This window comes from Balaenoptera physalus (assembly GCF_965194825.1).
Source record: "Balaenoptera physalus genome assembly, chromosome: 15".
Classification (NCBI taxonomy): Eukaryota; Metazoa; Chordata; class Mammalia; order Artiodactyla; family Balaenopteridae; genus Balaenoptera; species Balaenoptera physalus.
In genome coordinates, this window is record NC_138894.1 from 31,748,309 (window position 1) to 31,771,295 (window position 22,987).

A 22,987-nucleotide genomic window follows, 5' to 3' on the forward strand; every position below is an offset into this window, starting at 1 on the left:
GTTATGAAGGTGGAGGAGGAAAAGGCTGGGGTAGGGAAGCTGGACCCCACTAACTACAGGAGACGATGTCAGGATCAGGAAGGTAAGGTCACCTTGAGAACTTGATGCAAATTCCCGGAGGGTCTGGGGATTCCTTGGATATCCTTATAACAGCCCTTCCAGCTGGGGAAACTAGAGAGTTGGTCCCTTTCCCTGACTCACCCACAGTGTCTCCTCTAGATCTGTTGAGACCAGCCTTAACCATGTCTTAAAGGGACCACGTGGTCAGGTTGGAGGCAGGTAACTGGTACTAGGATTACGGCATAGCTTCTCCATCACAAAATTAAGCTCACTTATTTTACAAGCTCTACAAATCATACTAAATGTCAAATATCAACTTTTTATAGATTCTAAAAATGGCAGCTCAGGTTAAACCAATGAAAGAGGGTATTGAGTGGGGATATTTTTGTTGCTCCAGAATTGCTCAGAGACCCTAAGTATCCTACATTCTACAGAAAATCAGCCACAGAGTTTATGAAGAGGCACTACCCCAGCCCTTTGGGAGGGAGACAGTAATCTTCCTGTCCAGCTGGATGCTTCCTGAGCTGAGGAATGTGTAGAGCCATTCTGGGGCTGTTGATGAAGAAGAATGCAGTGAGGAGCTGGCACTGTCCTGAGCCAAAGTACAAGATGTTCACAGTGAGAAGAGTGGTCCTGCAGAGCAAAGAAAAAAGCTGGGGGTGGGCTAGTGATTCCCTACAGTTCACCAGCTAAACAGCCACACTCTGATGGTTATAGTGGAGAAAATGAGACAAGTTAGATCCAGGGCAGAAAGAAAATATTTCCCTGACAACCATCCCCCTGATTTTTTAAAAAGGGTGCTCTTTGTTTGTATAACCCCTCACAATTCCCAAAATCATGTTCCCATTCACCATTCCATTCTATCTTCTCAAGAACCATGCCTAGCCAGTAGAGAAAGAATTTTTATTCCTGCACTATCAGTGAGAACACTGAGTCCCAGAGAAGCAGATGTGCATGGCCATACAGCAGGTGAAGAACAAGTCAGGGAGCACCCAGGGCAGCTAACTTTTGGTAGAGGCCTTTCTGATACATCTGCTGCTTCACATTTCCATTCCTGGCCTCAAGGGTGGAGAATAGAAACTCATCATTGAAAGAACCAAATATGCTAAACCTTTAAAGTAGAACTACTTATCTCTAAATTTTGGTGTCCATGGCTTACTTCAAATTACAGCTTGCTCAGGCTCAGTGTAGGAGAGAGAAGGAAGGAGATGCACCAGTCATTCTGATACTGGTTCACTAGGAAGTGAGGCTGTGCTTCATAAAGATATCTACCTTAAATTTCTCATTACACCCACGAGAGACTGAGGGTCTGGAAGAGCAAGCAGTAGGATAAGGTGGGGGTGAGCTGGGATTCTAAAGAGATTTGGACACTGACATCCATGTAACCTTACTCTCCAGTGCCTAGTAATGCACCAGCCAGTGTAGACTAACACAGAATCTGCTCACCAGAGTGGGCATTCAACATGTCTCTAAAAGGCCTAGACATGTTTCTTCAAGTTTCAGCTTCATTTGGTTTCAGTGTGATATGTGCAGTCAGTGATGCCCAGGCATCTAGTATGTCAGTTTCAGGAGTTTGAGCCAACAGGTAGCCCTCTCCTCCAGGGGAGAAAAACAAACAAACAAACAAAAACAAAACAACCGCCCCCCAAAAAACCCCTCACAAAGTTAGTGTAGATCTTGATGTAAGAACACAAAGTCCAATTTCCCACTCTGCCACAGACTTTCAAATTTTAGTTGCTATTCTTGGGCTTCAGAAATAGTCATAATGATCAATAGCTGTTGACCAGCCCTAGGGAAAATTTTTACCACAAATCAATCAATGTGATACACCACATTAATGAAATGAAGAATAAAAATTATATGGTCATCTCAATAGATGCAGGAAAAGCATTTGACAAAATTTAACATCCATGCATGATTAAAAAAAAAAAAAAACCCTCAACAAACTGGTTATAGAGGGAATGTTCCTCAATATAATATAGGCCATATATGACAAGCCCATAGCTAACATCATACTCAATGATGAAAAGCTGAAAGCTCTTCTCTAAGATCAGGAACAAAACAAAGATGCCCACTCTTGCCACTTTTATTCAAAATAGTACTGGAAGTCCTAGCCAGAGCAATTAGGCAAGAAAAAGAAATAAAAGGCAAGAAGAAGAAATTTTTAAATTGGAAAGGGAGAAGTAAAACTGTCTCTATTTGCAGATGGCATGATATTATAAATAGAAAATGCTAAAAATTCCACCAAAAAACTGTTAGAACTAAAAAAAATTTTTTTAATTAAAATTGCAGGATACAAAATCAATATACAAAAATCAGTTGCATTTTTATACACTAACAATGAACTTTCAGAAAGAGAAATTAACAGAACAATTCCATTTACAATTGTATCAAAAAGAATAAAATACTTAGGAAAAAATTTAACCGAGGCGATAAAAGATCTGTGCACTGAAAACTGTAAGACATTGATGGAAGAAATTGAAGACAACACAAATGCATGGAAAGATATTCCATGTTTATGGACTGGAAGAATTAATATTGTTAAAATGTCCATATTAGCCAAAACAATCTATAGATTCAATGGAATCCCAATCAAAATTTCAATGATTTTTTTTCACAGAAATATAAAAATCAGTCCAGAAATTCATATGAAACCACAAAGGACCCTGAATAACCAAAGCAATCTTGAGAAAGAAGAACACAGCTTGAAGATCACACTTCCTGATTTCAAACTATATTACAAACTACTGTATTCAAAACAGTATGGTACTGGCATAAAAACAGACATACAGATCAATGGAACAGAATAGAGAGCCCAGAAATAAACCCACACATATATAGTCAATTAATTTACAACAAAGGAGCCAAAATATACAAAGGGGAAAGGATAGTGTCTTCAATAAATGCTATTGGGAAAACTAGGCAGCCACATGCAAAAGAATGAAACTGGACCCCTATCTTACACCATACAGAAAAATCAACTCAAAATGGATTGAAGACTTGAACGTAGGACCTGAAACCATGAAACTCTTAGAAGAAAACATAAGGGGTAAGCTCCTTGACATCAGTCTTGGCAATTATTTTTTTTAATTTGACATCAAAAGCAAAGGCAACAAAATAAAAAACAAAGTTAAACTACATCAAGCTAAAAAGCTTCTGCACAGCAAAGGAAATTATCAACAAAATGAAAAGGTAACCTACAGAATGGGAGAAAATATTTGCAAATCACATATCTGATAAGAGGTTAATACCCAAAATACATGAAGAATTCATACAATTCAATAGAAAAAGAAAACAAAACAAAAATACAATTTAAAAATGGAAGAGAAACTGAATAGAAATTTTTCCAAAGAAAACATACAAATGGCTAACAGGTACTTGAAAATGTGCTCAACATCATTAAATCATCAGGGAAATTCAAATTAAAACCACAATGAGATATCACCTCACAACTGTTAGAATGGCTATCATCTAAGACAAGGGATAACAAATGTTGGCAAGGATGTGGAGAAAAGGAAACCATTGTGCACTGTTGGTGGGAATGCAAATTGGTGCAGACACTGTGGAAAACAGTATGGGGATTCCTCAAAAGTTAGTAACAGAACTACTGTATGATCCAGCAATTCCACTTTTGAGTATATATCCAAAAGAAATGAAATCATTATCTTGAAAATATATCTGTACTCTCATGTTCATTGCAGCATTATTTATAATAGTCAAGACATGGAAACAACCTAAGTGTCCATCAGCAGTTGAATGGTTAAAGAAAATGTGATATACATATGAATATTATTCAGCCATAAAAAAGAAAGAAATCTTGCCATTTGCAACATGAATGGACCTTGAAGACATTATGCTAAGTGTCTTAGACAGAGAGACAAATACTGTATGATCTCACTTATACATGGAATCTAAAAATCCAAACTCATGGAAACAGGGAATAGGTTGGTGGTTACCAGAGGCTGGGGGTGTGAGGTGAGGAATTGGGTGAAGGTGGTCAAAAGGCACAAACTTTCAGTTATAAGATAAATTAGTCATGGGGATGTGATGTACTGTATGGTGACTGTAGTTAACAATAGTGTATTGTATGCTTGAAAGTTGCTAAGAGACTAAATCTTGAAAGTTCTCATCACAAGAAAAAAAATTTGTAACTATGTGTGGTGATGGATGTTAACTGAACTTATTGTGGTAGTCATTTTGCAGATATACGTATATCAAATCATTATGTTGTACACCTTAAATTAATACAATATTATATGTCAATCACATCCCAAGTTAAAAAAATAATAGGGGAAACTGGAGGTGGCATATGGTAGGGTACATGGAACTTCATGTACTATCTGCTCAATTATTCTGTAAATCTAAAATTGTACTAAGAAAACTATTAATTATTTTTAAAATTGTTGACCAACTCAAGACAATACAGATGAGAGACTGGTGGCAGAATGTCCTTCCTGAGGTCTGAGGGAATTCTAGCTGCCTCTTTGTGCACAGAGTTAGTGGGGGATTTACATACCAGCCAGGGTTCTTAGTGGAATTCTGAATTAGGGTTCTTGGTAGCTCTAGTTCTTGAAAATTCTAGTTTACAAAACCAGCTTTGAGAAATCCTTAATAACTCACTTCTCTGATGAGTAGTAGTTCACATAGTCCTTGGTTGTTAGTAAAAATGGCCCTTGATGGAAATGCATATGGCTTTCCCATAACAATTGAAGCCGGGGCTTGGCATTTTGAACTAAATCTGTGACCCACCGAGGGCCTCTCTCCTGCACCACGTGTCATAAACCATATGTGTTTATTGCTGCTCTGGACTAGCAAGAATGGGGAGATGGGAGTTCTGCTCATTCTGACAGAATTCTAACTATAGGGCCAAGGGTCTCCCTTCCAGCAACTGGGGAGTTGGTTCAGAGTTGGAATTCTATCAAGCCCAGTGGCCCCGTCAGGAATCCTATGTCTTCTGATCTTCTTCAGTGGCCTCAGTTCTTTGTAACTGGAAAATATTAAGGAGAAATGCCAATTTTCAGTAACTCTACCTACCTTCTCTTTTATTCTGTGCCGACAGACTGCCGTTCCATCCACATTGGGCTTTCAGTCCCCAGTTACCCTCACAGGAAAAGAGACCAGAAGGGACATCTTTCAGGCCTGCAAAAGGTCCGCTGGGGCTTGCGGCCAGACAAGCCGCAGCAGGGGCTGGCCAGTGCCGGCAGCACTGTGGATCATGTCAGCAGGACACGTGAGTTCTTGAGGGGACCATTCTGGGGAGCCATCTGCTGGGTGGTCCAGATGGGGCAGGGCAGGGCAGGGCAAGGGGATTCTCTGGAGAATGTGAGGAACGCCCCATGTTGCTCAGGCCTCTCAGTCCCCTCTGCTCTGCTGCCACGGCAGACCAGCCTCTCTGCTCAGGGACGCCTTTAGTCAGGCTGAGCCCCTGTCCCTCTCTGGTGACTGTGAGACCTCTGCTCTGGTCCATTCTGCCTTGATTTCACAGTTTAATTCTCAGAATTATTTCCTGTTTCCAAATTACTAGGGGCCACACAGCCGTTGCCCGAAGAGCCAATAACAAACGTGAGTGTCTGGCGTGAGGTGTTGTGCTCAGTAAACTGAATTCCTTATTGCATTCCCTCCACCCTCGCTCTTCACCTGAGCTTGAAGGAATGGTCTGGAATTGTCTGGGCACCCTGCTCCTCAGCTTGCAGAGTCCTGGAGGCTTTCTCCCAGGTCAGCAGAGCCCCTGAGGCCTTCCTCTGCTGTTGAGGAAATCAGTTCTGGGCTGGTTAAAAATCAGTCTTTTGTTCCTTCCTGTGGAAAGAAAGTATCAATCTTAAGAGGAGTGAAAAGATTAGAGCACAACTGTGACATTTTATCCTTTTGAGCCTTCGCTGTTTCTAGGGACATGATTTCACCTGCAGCATATCCCAAATCTGCGTAATAAATGGTACCTAATTGGTTTCTACTATATAGTTCCACTGTCTTGAGCAAGGCAAAATGAGTTATTTTACCATCTAAACCTTCAAAAGAACGTCAGAGGCAGTAACAGCCTCTTAACATTACTGTAGGAGACCTGACATACACGCTTGCGAAGGCCATCTGAGTCACCCCCAACCCTGCACTGCCCTGAACAACTGCTGTCATTGGCACCAAGTCTACCAAGGCCTGTGACTTTTCCAAAGTAAATGTGCCTATGTGGGAGAGGGGTTAATGGGGAGTCCTTTGGAGGTGTCTAGTTTAAGAGATAAGCTTTGATTAAAATAGGCATGTGCACACATACACACAAACATGCACACACAGGCTTGTGCACACGTACATGTTCAGGAGTAGACATGTCAGAGACCCAAAGGAGGGCAAGCCTGGCGGGAAGGCCTGCTCCCCATGTTGGGTCTGGGTGGCTCCCACTCACTCTCTGGGGCATTCTCCTGTCACCCCACCACATTCAGAGATGAAATCACCCTTCCAAAGTTGAGTCTGCTGGATCCTTCCTGAGTCAGGGAAGAGGAAAGTGGGTTAGAGCTGGTGCTCTCTGATCGAAGGGTTTGGAGGAGGTCTAATAAGTGGTATTTGTTGATGCAACATGGTGCATCACAGAAGTGGTCATGAGTGGTGGATTTTATATTGTTTTGGTGGTTTCTGGTTAAGGGGACACTGGTTTTAACTGGAAACCAAAGGGGAGGGAATGGAGAATCCTTTGGTACATTTGCACATTCAGTTCATTCTCTTCACAGCCTGCTATTCCCATGCACGTCACATGGCATGGCTGTGGAACAGGGGAGAAAATGGGAGGGCCTAGGAGGACAGGAAATTTCAGGCCATGTCTTTCAAGCGGGAGTAAAGTAAGAACCCCTTTTAAAGGGAAAAGGGGTTGTGGACCCATGAAAATGCATTTGTACATTTGTAGAGCCCCAGGGGACCATAAAAATCCCAGTTTGAGAAACAATATCTTAATTAAGGTTTTATTCCATAAAAGTATCTTACATTTTTGAATTATAACAACAGAAAAGTTTCGCCCTTATATCTAATGAAAGAAATCTTTTTAAGATTATCATCAAAATGGAAACATGAAATTAAAAAATTCTAATAGATCCCACCTACCCCTAAGAATACTTTCCAGACCACAGTTCCAGACATGCTGACTTAAGGGAGCCACAAAGCCTGCTAGCGAAGTCAACAGCCACCGTGAGTTTTCTGTAGCCCATGGGGGCTGAGCTTGTTCCGGCCATTCTCTTAGGGGTGGTAGAGGTTCACCCCTCAGTCCTTCACTTCTTTCAAACCAAACAGGGCGTTGTGTGTATGATGCAAATATAAACCCTGCTCCACCACATCCCAGCATCAGTAACAATGACCCGAGGAAGGGAAAACAAAACAGTGCCCAAGTAATTCTACTGCATCATCTGGATAATTGCCTGAATCTGCCACTTTTCTTTGCTGTAGGGCAACTGACCACATATGTCTTCCCTCTCTGAGTGTCCTGTCTATTCTATGAATCCATTCAGACAGCCCAGGCAGGCGGTCTAGCTGACCACAAAGTCCAAGTGGGACCTAGCTCTACAGAAGAGGGGAATCATGCAGAATAGAGGGTGTGGGTGCTGGCCAGGCAGGTGGCTAGACAGAGCTAGGCCTGAGAGTAAAGCAGGCTGTGCAGATGAAGGATTGACAGGTGACTCCTTTAGTTCCTGCCTCACAAAACAATGACAAGAATTCGTACCATGAAATGGTATGTCATTGTAATTTTGTTAACTAAATGTATAGTGTATAAAAAGGAGATATTGTTATCCCCATCTTCAGATTGGGAAATCAAGGTTTGAAGAGATGTAGTGTGATACAGCGGTAATCAGTGAAACTAGAATTTGAAAACAAGTCTGTAGACTCTAAAACCTGTGTGTGCCCCTTCCACTACACTACTGTCCTTTGTAAGTTATCACTGGTCAGTCACCGTTGGATATGGGCTGAGAATTACATCCTTTTAAGCAGCCAAATTGCCTTATGATGACAGGGATAGGTAGGTAGTAGTTATACCATAATATGATACGCCATAGCAGTTGGATTGTTTATCCCCCTACTCCTTACCACCCCTTCCTCCAATATGAATATAATTTAGGAAGTCAGTACTTAGCAGCAAATCAATTTTGACTCCAGCAGAGCATGTGTAGGGAATAGAACCATCAAGCTGTGGTGAGAATCAGCAAGCGCCATGCTTCCTTCCCTGGAAAGAATGCATTTTCTGGCTCTGAGAACCTCTTGAGAGCTATTAGGAGCAAGAGGGTGAAGAGCAGCTGTAGAAATATGGCTGCCCTTTGGCGTTTCTTGGCTGGTGCTAAGAACCGGAGCCAAGATCTAAGAGGAACGAGACCGACCAAGCCCAACCTGGTGTGTAGGCACTGGGGTCTCAGCGCCTTCATCTGTAGAGTGAAAGATTGTTGTAGGGTGACCAACTGTTTCAGTTTAACTGGGATGGAGGGCTTTCCCAGGACATGGGACGTGGGACTGTCAGTGCTAAAACCGGTCAGTCCGAAGCAAACTGGGATGTTGGTCACACTAAGTTGTGAGCTCCTAGATGAAATATAAACAGACATGAAGTATTTCGCATGGTGCACAGTGCATGACAGGCACTTGACATATGTTACTTCAACTGATCTATGTTAACCCAATTTAAAAGCACTCCTTGGGCTTCCCTCGTAGCGCAGTGGTTAAGACTCTGCCTGCCAATGCAGGGGACACGGGTTTGAGCCCTGCTCTGGGAAGATCCCACATGCCGCAGAGCAACTAAGCCCGTGCACCACAACTACTGAGCCTGCGCTCTAGAGCCCATGAGCCACAACTACTGAGCCCACGTGCCACATCTACTGAAACCTGCATGCCTAGAGCCTGTGCTCTGCAACAAGAGAAGCCATCACAATGAGAAGCCTGTGCACCGCAATGAAGAGTAGTCCCCGCTCACCGCAACTAGAGAAAGCCTCTGCGCAGCAAAGAAGACCCAACACAACCAAAAATAAATAAATAAAAAAATAAAAGCACTCCTTTACGAGTGGACATCTGGTTTGGCTGCCATCATTCGTACTGAGAAGCTTATGAGATCCTCCTCGTGGGAGGGGTGTGAAAAAGTGTCAAGGTCTTCTTCTACTTGCCAAGTATTGAACAACTCTAGGGTCATTAAAAGATCAAAACCACCCCAAGATGAGCAGTAAGGGAGAGAAAGGCTATTTTTTAGCCAGGTGTTTGAGCCTCATATGGTTCCAAAGGCTTTAGATTTCATGGGGTCTTTCTTTCCCATTTCTTTTTATATACTTATTTGTTTGTTTATTTTTGGCTGCATTCGGTCTTCGTTGCTGCACACGGGCTTTCTCTAGTTGCAGCAAGCAGGGGCTACTCTTCGTCGCGGTGTGCGGACTTCTCATTGCAGTGGCTTCTCTTGTTGCGGAGCACAGGCTCTAGGCACGCGGGCTTCAGTAGTTGTGGCTCACGGGCTTAGTTGCTCTGCGGCATGTAGATCTTCCCGGACCAGGGCTCAAACCCGTGTCCCCTGCATTGGCAGGTGGATTCTTAACCACTGCGCCACCAGGGAAGTCCCTCTTTCCCATTTCTGATGAGGAAGGAGCAAGCGTTGGGACAGAAGACAAATTTACCTCTAAAGCATCTGCTCCACTAAGGAGCTCCTGAGACAGGCTGTGTTTGCAACGTAGGAGCAAAGACAATTGGATTTCTTTTAGAGTTCGAAGCTTTAAAATGAAGTGGTTTCCTCTGTCTACTTTACCAACTTGTTTCTGGGAAGGAGTGGTAAAGAGAGGAGCAGAGACAAAGGGGAACAGGAGGGAGGAAAGGGGGAAAGAATATCATCCTAGGCCTTTTAGGCACGCCCCACCCCGGTGTGTGTGTGGAGGGGGAGGTTGGGCAGACAGGAAGGCAAATTCAAAATTCCCAGAGGAAGCCTGTATTTGCTCTTCCTCTCTTCTTGCCCTTGACATCTTAAAACCTGGATTTCCTGGAATTATCAACATAGACAGCATTCAAACAAACAAAAGCAGAAACAAACAAAAACCCCTTTTGGAAGAGAATCCTGAGTTAGTGACCTTAAGACCTTAAGGGGAAATTAGGGTTTAAAGCTCAGTTTGCAAGTGAACCAATGAAAGTTCTAATAAATACAAAGTTATTATAACCCATATATGTTAGCTGGATTTACCTTATTCCTTGAGAGTTAGTGTCCTCACCTCTGCCTAAATTTCTGTGAACTTCCAGCGGCTTCCAGTCTCAGTATCACTGTAGCTCCAAGTCCTGCCTGCTGGGCTCACAGTCTCGCTGTGTCTCACCTCCTGTACCTCTGCCCTCACCTCCAGCTCCAGCTCAGGCATGGGGTTCAGTCCTCCTTTGGTCTCCCCCAGATTGGTCACATACCACATACAAGTGAGCAGCAGGCTTTCTTGAAGTTCAGAACCAGGGAGCAGTTTTACCTTGCAGAGATACACAATTTTTAAAGTGAGATACTAGATATCCCCTTTCTTTAAAATCCCCTGGTCACAGGAAATTTCCTATTGGCCACTTTTCTCTGAAGTTTCAGCCTCCTACCATATTGGCAACTCCCACCTCACCCCCACTCCCCCTCGCCAGTTCCGTCACATCTCCTGCTTCTCAGTTTTCAGCCACCCCCCAGCTTCTCCCCTCCCTCCCAACACACACACTCACTCCCCTCCCTTTCAGTCACATCAATTTCCCTCTGCCCACCTTAGCTCAACACCCATTTTTGCACAGCTAAAGACACACAATGTGTTGAGCTCAACACAAAGGCCATCGCCTCTAAGTCTAGCCCTTTAGCTAGACTTAACATTCTTTTATAACACTTACACTTGCAGTTCTTGAGAAGGTATACAGAAGAAAATCTCCATACCCTAGAATTTCATATAAGGGAGACTCATGATTAAGATGGTAATTTGATCACAAGTATCAGAAACCTACTTGAGCTGTCTTGAGCAAGGAGGGAGTGAGGGGGTGGGGGGAGAGAGAGTTAGTTTATACTGTAAGAGCAAAGGAGTTTCTCACAGTCCCTAAAGAACAACCAACCAGGCTCAGCAGGAGGATGGGCACCCTCTCAGTCCCCTCTCTGGGACTCATGGCCTTCTCCCTGCTTCTCCTGTAAGTCTGCTTTATTCCTCTCTCTCTGTAGCCTTTTCTGCCTCTCTGTGCCCTCAGCTTCCATTTTACATGCTCCTTCTCTCAGAAACCATCAGGAAACGCCCAGCTATCTCAGAAACCGAATTCAGAATTTCCAGGTTTGAGTCAGGTGTCTGATTAACTGTTCCTGGTCCAATTAACCATGGCGAAGGGGCACAGGTCAAGCATTCCACAAACACGGCCACCAAAGAGTCATCCTCTGGGTGGGGGACTGTATGGGCCGGCAGACAACCCCAAAGCTACTGACGACAGGATGGATTCCCATAAACACTACAAGTCCGCAGATTCTCTCCTCTTCCTTCCCAGAGAGCATATTTTGAGTTTATGGACTGCTTTCTAGAAAAAAACCCCTACTGACCATGAAACTATGACTTGGAGTCTTCCAGTCCCCTCTTGAAAACCACCTCAAATGACTGCAAGCATGACTTCGGAGCCCTCAGTTTCTGTCTCTCCCACTCCCCAGTACTCGGGGGCCTTGAGCTTGGTCCCCCACCCAGCTCCATTTCCTTGTTGTTGCTGAGGCTAGTCCCACCTGCTATACTCATGAGTGTTAAGCAGTGAAATTCACCTAGCAAATATTTAGAGTGTCCATGGTGTGAGCTGAGAGAGAGCACCTCTGAAAGCAATCAGAACTGAGGACCCTAGGTCCAAGCCCTCATGCTGACTTCCTGGTGGTGCTAAATGCCTCCTGGTTCTTCTAGGAGTTGAAGACTTGCAGGTTGCAGGCCACACGGTGATTTTGTGCTTTGCTCAACTAATGACTGGACAGGTGCCCCCCGTAAAAGCACGATTCTGTGTGCGTCTGTTCGTGTGTTTCCTGAAGCTTGCTCCTGCCGAGGTTAGGTTTCTCCCAGAAACTGCTGGTTGAGTCCATACCCCCAGTTGGGCCATCGCTATGTGATTCTTGCTGTGAGCTATCAAGGGACTATTATCTGTGGCCTTTCTCATTTGCAGATTAACTTGCGTGAAGGGCCCGCAGTGCATTAGAGATGCACTGAGGCCCTGATGCAGGAACCCAGCTCATAGAGCTAGGCTTCTGTGGGCCCGAGGGAAGGGAGGGGCCTCAGGGTGGAGTGGGAGGGGTAGAACAGGTATTTAGAAGCTGAAAAGGATTGAGCCCTTGGAATGATTAAAAGGGTTATTAGGGACGAAAGTGTCAGACCTGTTGGCAACATCAATCATAGCGATATTTACTGGGTAACTGGCATATGCCAAGCACTGTGCCAACCACGTCACATATATCATCTCATTTAATGGCCACCACAATCCAGTAAAGCAGGTGTGATTATAGCCACTTTATAGATGGAGAAACTAAGGCTAAGATTGCTTAATGCCTTGCCAAAATCCCACTGCTAGTAATTACCAGAGTCGGGAGTTGAACGTAGGTCTGGGCTCTTAAAGCACCACACGAGTAAAGAGGATCCTCTGGCGTCCTTGGTGATCTCTCTCTGGGTGTTCCTCTGGGATTTCGAGGTCACCCACAGCCCCTGACTCAGTGTAGCATGCAGGGTCTGCCCCGTGGTGCTCAGGAAGAAATGGGCCGAATTCAGCCACAGTGCAGTACGAGCTGTAGAGCCTGGGACCTTTAGAGGGGCCCATCTATTCACTGCCCTGCCCTGCTAAGGAGCCCACCAAAGCAGGAAGTCCTTGGTGGGGGCCCCGCACCTAAATACACAGCCCTGACCCTCTGCTGCTATGTTCTCAGCTTTAAAGTGGGCACACTTGATCCTTGAGCCTCAGGCATGAAGACATGGTAAGGGAGCGCAGGGCAGTGCAGGGTGAGGGCGTCAGCAGACTGCTGTCCTAACCTGGGGCCTGGTGGGGCCTTCTGTGCTGTAAACTAGGTCTCAGATTTCTCATCCTCTCACCCTCTCATCCATCGCTAAGCTCTCTCCCAGCTCTGAGACTTAGTGAATTCAGGGTTCAGAGCTCCTTGGAGCAGCAGCCACTCATGACCTCTAATCAACCTTGGCACACTGTAAGTATTCAGTAAGCACTTGTTGAACCAAACCCAGGAGATTAGGAGTTTCTTAGCAGAGCAAAATAATTCCCCAGGAGGGCTCAGCACACACCCTGAAGTGACCCGTTCCCACTGTCCATGGGCTCTCGGAAAATGCCCACTGAGTGATAGTTGGCATTTTGTCTTCGAAGCGGACTAAGAGGGGAAGGGTCAGGAGTTTGGCTTTAAAGTTGGGGAAGGAGAGAAGCCAGCTGCATGGAATATTACTGACCAAGCGTGGTTGCTGTGGAACATGAGACCCCCCCACCAGCACCTCTCCCCCTACAACTCCACCCCCACCCTGGGGCTGTGTGGCTGAGAGAATCCACGGGCCAGGACAGGCCCTGCTCTAGCCGGCTCAGCTGCAGCCAAGGCCCTTTAGGAGGCCCCGGGGAGTCTCAAGGAAAATCCTACCTTTGCCTCTATAAAGGGGACTGAAGAGAGGTGCCTGGGCTCCCCTTGGGCCCCCGGCTCGGCAGGAAGGGCCCATGGGGGAGGGGGAAAGGGGCTGTTCTGCCAGTCCTCTCGAGCCTGCAGCTGCCACCCCCTGCTGCTGCGGAGACCCGGCTGCCCCAGCCACAGAGCCCTTCTCTCTCCACCGCGCCTGAGAACCTGAGAGCTCTCTCTCCCTCTCCCCCCTGCCTTTCTCTCTCTCTCTCTCTCTCTCTCTCTCACACACACACACACACACACACACACACAATTCTCTTATACTCACAGTATCTTTAATTCACTCTCAATATTTTTTCCTCTCATGCTTACTACATCTTCTCACATACAACCCTCTCTCCACTTCCCCAGTCTTTCATACATTCCTTTTCTCTCCCCCCACCCCCTCCCCCTCTCCCTCTCTTTCCCTCTCCCTCTTCTCCTCTCCCCACACCTCCCCGGGTGCTTAACTGGAAACAAAAGTGAGTTTGTTGTGCCCTGCTGGTGGGGAAGAGGACGTGTGAAGGCAGCAGCCAGGGTGGCAGCAGCAGAAACAGGCTGGGGCCAGAGGCAGCGTCCACAGCCGGAGACCCCAGGGCTCAGCTACTCCAGGGAGCAGGTAATGCCCCAGACAGGGCTGGTTCAGGCATCCCCCTCTCTGTCGGGTCTCATCATTTCATGACTGTTCCATTTATTTGCCTTCTTATTTGGCCTTGAAGGCAGAAGGGGATTGCAGATTTAGGGAATGGTAGGCACAAAAGGTCCAAGGAGTGATGTGCTCTCCTCTTCAGAGAACTGTGTGTGGTCTGATGTGGCTGGGGTCCACAGTGTCTGGGCTTAAGGATGGCTGGTGTCCAGGGTGGCTGGGGTCCAGGGTACCTGCGGTCCAGAGTATCCGGGGTGCAGGGTGGCTGGAGTCTGGGGTGTCTGGATGAGGAACATGACAGAACCTACCAGGGCAGGTTAGGGCCAGATCATGAGGGATGTTTTGAGCCATGTCATAGACCCTAGGCTTTAGGTAATAGGGAGCTATTGACTGTTTTTCACCTGGAGAGTAACATGACCAAATCTATATTTTAAAAGAGTAGTTCTTGAACTCTGATCTTATGGAGAATTGGTGTGCCCTCTCAGAATCAAGCAGTCATAGTCTTCTCCCAGTTTAAGGAAAAAATAAGGTTATTTGTTCAATTGTTAAATTTTCATCTGTAAAATTTCCTTAAACCTTTGACGTCTGCTAGCAAGTGTCAATAATCAATAAGTCAATAAAAAGGACTAAGTTTAAAGTAGTAGAAAAATTCGGAAATAAAAATCCATTTAAATAAATGCAGTCCATTGAGCTATATACAGATAAATTGGTAGTATTCTCTGCTAGTAAAATTATTTCTAACTCATATGCACAATATTTTATGGTGCTGTTCAAAGAGCATCATGACTCTCAGGAGTTTGCCATGTGAACACGTTTGAAATGTCTTAAAGCAAACTCTGCTGCTACTTAGGGAATGGGATGGATGGGGCAAGCAGAGCCCGTGGGAGCAGTAGGTGGCTCTTGTGATGATAGGAATAGGAGATAATGAGAACCTGAACAAAGGTGGTGGCAAAGGTGGGAAAAAGGGAGAGAGCTAAAAAATAGTCAGGAAGTGAGTGGAAGACGTTAGTGTCTGATTGCACATGGATGACGAGAGAGAAGGAAGCTTCAGGAGTGAGCCCAACATTTCTCCTCTGGATGGCTGGGTAGCCAGGAGCACTATTAATCAAAACAGAGGAGGGCAAGTTTGGGGTGTCGGAAGACGGGAGGCAGGGCTGCTTTGAATATGTTGAGACTGACTCGAGAAGGCTGGAGAACTCCCAGATGGAGCAGTCCAGGTGGCAGTTGGAAATGCTCAGTAAGTCAGGACCTAGAGACACGGGTGACCTCGGCTATAGGGTGACACCAAAAAGAACATGAGGTGGTCCAGTAGGGGTGTAGAAAGAGAGGAGACAAGAAGGCCAAGGAGGAATCCTGGGGAAGATCAAGATTTAAGTGAGACAGGCAAGCAGGGCCAGGGAAGGACACTGAGAAGGAGTCCTCAAAGAGATAGGAAAAAATATCAAGAAAGTGCTATCTTATAAGAACCAAGAGCATTTCAGTTCAGAGGGAGCAGTCAGCACCACTCATGTCCCAGAGAGATAAGCCAGACCATAGCTTCACAGTGTCGTAGGTTTGATTGATTTTATTGACTTATTGATTTGAGAATAAAACAACAAGAGAGATCTGAGAGCAGGGTTGTAAACTTGGGTGCTTAGCATAAATGAGATTAGCAGGGTAATAATAGGGAGTAGTGGGGACTGTGGCAAACTAAAATGCATATTCTCATCCATCACTCAGCTCTAATTGAGTGTTGCCAGGTAGGAATATGGGCACTGTCATCAGAGTATCTGAATTTTCAAGAAAAGTCAGAAATCTAGATTTTTATATGCAATCTCATAATTCTTTGTATTAGCAACAATTTCAAAAACTTTTATACTCTATGAGGGCTGAATTAAACACATCTTTGAGCTGCCAGTTTAAAATCTCTGCCTTAGTCAATGTCCTTAGTGTGGTGGGGATGAATCAGTTGCAGCAGGTTGGGAAGTGATTAGGTAAGGAGGAAGTGGAGACAGCGAGTGTAGACCTCCCCTTCAATAAGTTGAGGAGAGAGAAGGGAAAAGGAGAGCAGCAGAGCTTAGAAGGCAGGCAGGATCAGGGGAAGGTGCTTCATGGTAGGAAGAGCTGTTTATCGGTTGAGAGAAAGAGGGTGGAGGGAGAGAAGTTGAAGACCCAGGTAAGGAAAGGCTGGTTGACGAAATAAGGATCCAGTAGAAGGGAATAGACGGGGCCAGAGATAGGCTAGAGGAAGAACTCTTGTTCAGAGATAGACTGCAGCAGTGGTAAGGACACAGAAGGACTGGAAAGGAGGAAGTTGATGGATTTCATGCCTGGAGGTCTTATTTTCTTGGTGGTGTGGGATAAGAGATAGGTCAAGAGGCTTGCAGAGAGGAGCAAAGGTAAGTGGTGGCATCGAGGAACATGGGAAAGGGCGTGCAAGGATGAGTGGAAGTGGCTGTACTTCTGAGACCTGTTAACAGTGGAAACCCCCCATTTGTACAGCTGGGTGGTTTTCTCCAGAGGGGCTCATGAGCCTGGGTGCTAAGCTTGGTGGCAAGGGGGATTGGCACCTGTTATAGTCCAGGCCCTGTGTCACGTGTGTTATTCTCCTTACCTGATTTATTGGGACAATAACCCTGTTCACTCAGACTGAATTCACTCATGAGTAAGTAGCAACTCTGAGATTCATACCCACGTCTAGCTGGATTGAAAGCCTAGCGTGTGCCTTGCATTCACCGTACCACCATACCACACTGCCTCTCCCTGCACCCCAGGACACATTTGAAGAGGTGGAGATTGGGCCAGTGAATTCTTGTTTGGGCATCAGCTGCCTGGTTTTATTGGGAAGTCAAGGAGTAAGAGAGTGGAGACTGTGATGAGAAGGGTAGTTGAAATTATTGACCATTGGGAGTCCATGGAGAAATAAGTGAAGGCCAAAGGGATGATAAACTGAGGGGATAGAGAGGCTTGGAGGAAGAGGAAGACTTGATGAAGCCTAAAGACAGTCAGTGAGAGATTGAACCAGGGCAGGGGCAATGGGATTGGTGAGGAAGGAGAGTATTCTCGAAAACTTTTAATGTGGGAGTGGAGGTGAGAGAAAGAGGTGAGGTGAGAATGATGCCAGGGTGTCTAGCCTGTGCGGTTGGGTGGACAGTTATGCCTCTAACCAAGGCATTCAATGTTGTGTGAGACCTCTCTCCCTCTGGCCCACCATGCCCTAGACACACTAACCAGCACACCCCACCTCAGGTCTTTGGCACACTGGTAGCACCCTTCTTCCAGATATGCAGAAGTGGCTCATTCTCATTTTTCAAGTTCCAATTCAAATACGCCCTCCTCAGAGAGGCCTTTTTTGACCATGCTATCTAATATAACTCCGTGGTCTTTTTTTTTCTTTTCAGAACACTTATTACTACTTATCACTGAAATGATTTTTTATGGATTTGTTTACTTGTTTATTGTCTGTATCTGCCACTGGAGAGGCTCAAGAGATCAAGAATATATGGGCCTCCTTCACAGCTTTGTTTCCCTACACCTAGACCAATGCCTGGCACATAGTAGGCATTCATTAAATATTGAGGGAGAGAAAGAAGGAAGAGAGTGAGGGAGGGAGGAGGGAGGGAGGAAGAAAGGGAAGAGGGGAGGGAGGGAGGCAAGGAGGGAAGGCAGGAGAAGCATGTTTGGGGAAGAGTACGTGTTCCGTGTCAGAATGCTGACTTGAGGTGCCTGAGAGACACCCAGAAGGCAACATCCCCTGGGCAGTTGGAAAGCAGACTGGGAGCTCAGGGATAGACTGTTACGTTGCGCGTGAAGAAAGTGGGCCCACGTGCCACACTGGTACAAGCACATCCTTTCACATGTCTGATTGCCCCTTCAAGGCCAATGCTGGGAGTTGACTGTGTGGAGTCCAGTGGAAAAGGGATCCCTCTGGGTATGTTATGCTGAAGTTGGGACAGAGTTTTTCTCCCCTCACTTATTTGTTCTGTTCCCTGTCCTTGCTGCTGCCCTGGCTTTGGCCATTTTCCATCTTTCTTCAGTGTCAGCTACAAGACCCAGGAGTCTGAATACAGACTAAATCCTTTCATGTCTTTTATCTCAAAGAATATCCCACCCACATCCAATCCACAGAAACCTGAGTCTAGCTTTGCCCAGAGGGTGGACTTCATTTTGCTGAATTAGGAAATACTTTGCCCTTGCACTTGGCTCCTGCTCCATTTCAGTTGGCCTCTACCTCCCATGGGGCACTCAGCAGAACCTGCTGCCCTCCTTTTGCAGGGTCTCCAGCTGCTGAGCAGCTCCAGGACATCCTGGGGGAGGAAGATGAGGCTCCCAACCCCACCCTCTTCACAGAGATGGACACTCTGCAGCACGACGGAGACCAGATGGAGTGGAAGGAGTCGGCCAGGTGAGGCAGAATCCCGGAGACAGGTAGAGGGGGCTTTCCACTGCAGTCTGCCTGGGCCCAGCCTGAGCTGACCAGTGGCATCTCATACCTTGAGTTCTACTAGGGCGCTTCCTGGCCCCCAGAGACCCACCTACTTGCCTTCCTTGGTGTCCAGAACTGGGTTGGATGCTAAGGAGCAAACAGAAACTTATGACTTTGTCTCATCCTCAGAGAAATGAAAATCCTGGTGGGAAAGTAGAACAGACACCCATGAAACGGTGAGAGAATAACACAAGGGCATATATCCTTTCATGTCAAGTGGTTCAAACTAAATGTTGTAGAAGGGAAAGCACCAAGCAGGCTGGGGCAGACAGGAGTGCTTCCTGGAGGAAGAAGAATGCGTGCCAGGAAAAACCCACTTGGGGAGCTCCAGTGAGCACTGAAGCAAAGGGATTTGGCAGAGTCTGGGGCAGGACAAGAAGAGCGTAGCTCTGGAGGCACACGTGGGGAGCAGAGAGAGCTGTGTATAGAGGGGCAGTAGAAGGAAGAGAAGAGCCAAAAGGCTGCAGGAGAACCACACGGTGAAGTCACGGGAGCCAAGGGAGAATCAGGGTAAGGAGTAGCGCTGGCCGTACCCAGTGCCTGGGGCAGAGCAGCCTCTAAACTGAGCTGGACTGATCAGCAGCTTCAAATGCTGCCAAGAGCTCAAGGAGAAGGCAGAATACAGTAGGGGCAGCAGGAGGGGCTGGTGAGAGGAGGAGGGACCCTGGGACAGAAGTTGAGAGTCTGCAAGCAGAGCATAACAATGTTTCTCAACCTTTTTTTGTATTAACGTCCCCCCCAAATTTTTAAATTGAAATTAACTTTGTTAAAATAGAATTAAATTTATTGCTAATGAGAGAAATGAAATGCTAAGAAATTAGATTTTGTCAGGTAGGTTTGAGCTTTGGAGTGCCACAAACCATTGTAATACCTTAAACTTTTTTGCTCTCCTGAGAACCAATTCTTGCCCCCTTGGGGCTGATATTGCCGCCATTGAGAATGCCTGAACTAACTGCCAGCTGTGCCCAAGGTGGCTTTGCCTGGGGGCCACCATGACACCCAGGACCTGGCAGCTGCCCCAATCACAGCCTGGGCCCCTTCCTTACCTACCAACCTCACTCACCTCAGTAGCTGTTCTGTAGAACGAAGTGCGGATTTAACATTCCCAAGCTTCCCCCTCCAATCTCTCCTGGAAAAAGAAAAAAAGAAAAAGAAAAAAGGCCATTGAGTGATTAGCAAATTCCTGCAGGCCTCAGAAGGAATGAATTCCTAGCCCCGTGGCTGGGCCCAGTCCCTGTCTGGAAGCTGTGGAGCCTCTTCTTCTCAGACCATTCAATGAGCCCTTACTACTAACGCTAAGCAATTCGCAGGCTCATCTCATACAAGCTGCACAATGACCCTGAGGAGGCAGGAAATATCATTATCCTCATTTTATAGATGAGGCCAGTTAGGTTTAGAGGGTCAAAGAGATGCAAGGGTCAGAGCCTGCAGGTAGCTGAGTCTGGACGCTAGCCCAGGGCTATCTGACTCTCCAACTTGGGTGTTTATGAACTTTGCCATGTTTTCCCCATTTTCTCAGCCACTTCTCTCCCCTTCCTTCAACTTCCAGGGACTCTGTTTTGATTTCCATGGGAGGACATAAGTCTGGAGAGAATGCAACTGGTGTGAGAGATAAACAGCGACAGCCACAGAGCCCAGGACATCCATCCAGGGCTCATAAGAGAGGGGAGGACATTTCAAATGACCAGGGCCCAGTCTGTGCTACTGTGGCTTAATGCCTCTGAGGGGCTTGTACCTCCCTGGGCAAATGCCTTTCTTGTCCAAGGTGGGCATATAGAGAGAAGGAAAGTTGAGAAAGGCGTTCTCCAAGGCCCAGTAGTGGGAGGGTGACTTCTCCCCACCCTGGGCAAGGTGTGCATTCAGAATCCCTGGCAATAATTGCCAGGACCAGACTTTCCATGAGGGCCGATCATACGCACCCACAGAGCCCTTGCTGAGAAGGCCCCAGGGCTCCCAGAGACATGATTGTTGCCATAGACGAAATACCCAGTTTCTCTCTGAGTGTGGATCCATAGAGTCTTGCTCACTATAGACCCTGCAATGAAAGTGATAAACTGTAGATAATGATGTTTCTGGAGGAAGGCTCCTTTAAAATATAAAGGGGCCTGGGGTTACCATCTGCAAACCAGGGTGTTTCCCCACAAGGCAGGCTTTCCAAGGACAGCATTTGAGGAGACCTGGGAAGGGCCCCAGTATAACCCAAGTGGACCTCAAACCCATAGCGAGAGGAAAGTGGAGGCTGGAGGAAGTTAAACAGCTGAACCCAATTCCAGGTTGATGGAGAGAGGAGCATCTTGAGGGCCAGCTTTGAGCAGGAAGCAGTGAGGGGAGAGCCGCTCAGGCCTCCTTATCTCGAGCTCCTTTCTCCACCCCAGCCTCCTTTAATCTTCTCTCCAGCTCCCCCTGGCTGGTTTGCAGCTCACTGTTGGAGGTCTGAGCAGTAGGCCTCTGCAGAGGTCAGAGACAGGGTTTGGTTATCGGTGAGCAAGTCCGCCTTGGCCTGGACAGCTCTGCTGGGGGTTCCTCCTGGCAAACTGCATCAGTAGAGGTGCTCCGGGCCAGGCCTGTTTGGGGCCTGTCACCCCCACCAAAAAATGGGAAGAATTTCCCTCAGTGGACAGGCTGTGCCATCTACACAGGGAAGCCAGAGGTCTCGAAAGTTTCCAGAATCCAAGAATCAGCAAATCCTAGTGGGTTCTGGGCCTTCTTGGAATAACAGGAGAAAATGATAGGAGGCGGGAACAACCCCTCAAGTGGACACTCAGGCCCTGAGAGGGTTGCAGGTTTGTACCCACATCAAAGAGATTGGGGGAGGGGACCTTTTAATAAAAGTATTTAATTTGTTGCGGGAGTGTTTGCTTTATTGAGTTAGGAGATTAACAGAGTGAAAATCTCAAATCCGCAAGGAATTTTCCCCGGCAGTGCTTTTCTGGGGGTTATTAGTTTGGGGGATGTTTTGGGCCCTTGGGGAAAGAATCACCACTGGACAGATTTAACTGGTTTTTTGAGCTCCACTGAGCCTGGCCCTTTGTACATGATGGGGATTGTGTGTGCAGGCGTCATTTCTAATGTGATCAATGCTGGTAGGTCAGGCTGTTAATCAGATAGATTTTTATTAAATTTGTCTCTTTAGCGTTCCCGGGAGGGGAGTGCAGCTAGCTGTTTGCTGATACTGACCTTGCCTGAAGGGAGGCTTGGGTTGGGTGTCGCGGGATGGACCCCCTCACTGTGAGCAAACAATTTACCCATAATTCCATTGTCTCTCAAGCTTGAATCTGCCTGGCTGCAGGGGACAAAGGGAAGGAGAATGATCTGGGCTGGAAGCCAGCCAAGTGTGGAGGGGCTTTTGGGGTTACTCAAAAATAGAGCTTTGAGCCTTCCATGAATTCTGAAAGCAAACTCCAAATCCAAGCTGCCTCTGATCTCAACTCAGAGCAGACCAAAAGCGTGAACTTGCCGGAATGTTCTTATAAGACACATACGCTCTGAAAAGATTCCTGCCATGACCAGGAAAGGGCAGAAAGAGGGGCAGGAGAAGTAGGTCAGCTTAGTTGGGTCAGACCAGATCAGTACATTTTCAAAAGCCCCTCCACACATAGGCGGGGATGCTTTCTCACTCTGTACGTGATGGAAGAAGCCTGAACTTTGTCTCAACCCTGAAACTGTTCCTGCTTACTACCTTGTAGCATGTTCTCCTACCATCATTCTACCTCTTAGTCTGGGGCAGAAGATGCCCCAGCCCTCTGGTCTCACCACTCACCTGGGATCACCCTTATGGCGCCACAGCAGCCCTGTGTACGTAGAAAGCAGAGCGGGGAGCTGAGAGTTCTTAGTATAGACATCAACAAACCTCACTCATTCATTCAACTACTATTTACCAAATGTTTACTGTCTGTAAGCCCTGAGCCAGGTGCTTAGAGATACAAAAAACATGGCAGATGCCATCCCTGCTCGCTCAGGCTCTCAGTCTAATGGGGCACAGAGGTAAATAACTAGATACTTGGTGATGAGTTTCTAAGAAAGCACAGTGTAGGGGCACTTAACCCAGACAGGAGGGATCAAGGCAGATGTGCAGGAAGAAGAGTTGTTCACATAGACACCTGAAGGATGGGTCAAAGTTAGCCAAGAGAGGGTACGGAAGGGGGAAGAGGCCCCTGGAACAGGGGAAACAGAGACAGAGGAAGCGGCAGAAGTTCCCTGTAGCTGGACTAGAGAGGGAGTGGCCAATGATTCA

The 22,987-nt window shown here is 46.6% G+C and overlaps 1 protein-coding gene across 3 annotated transcripts in view; it reads left to right on the forward strand.

The window, feature by feature from the left end:
• SLC4A5 (solute carrier family 4 member 5) overlaps positions 1–22,987 on the forward strand; it is a 147,609-nt gene that overhangs the window by 50,554 nt on the left and 74,068 nt on the right. For 2 of the 3 annotated variants that reach the window (XM_082427122.1, XM_082427121.1), the window contains exons 3-5: positions 2–82; positions 5,120–5,290; positions 18,543–18,672. In XM_082427122.1, coding sequence (XP_082283248.1) covers positions 4–82; positions 5,120–5,290; positions 18,543–18,672 — 380 coding nt within the window. In that variant the 5' untranslated portion in view covers positions 2–3. Of the gene's footprint in view, position 1; positions 83–5,119; positions 5,291–5,584; positions 5,623–18,542; positions 18,673–22,987 lie in introns of all 3 variants that reach the window. The other variant, XM_082427123.1, reaches the window with a different exon arrangement.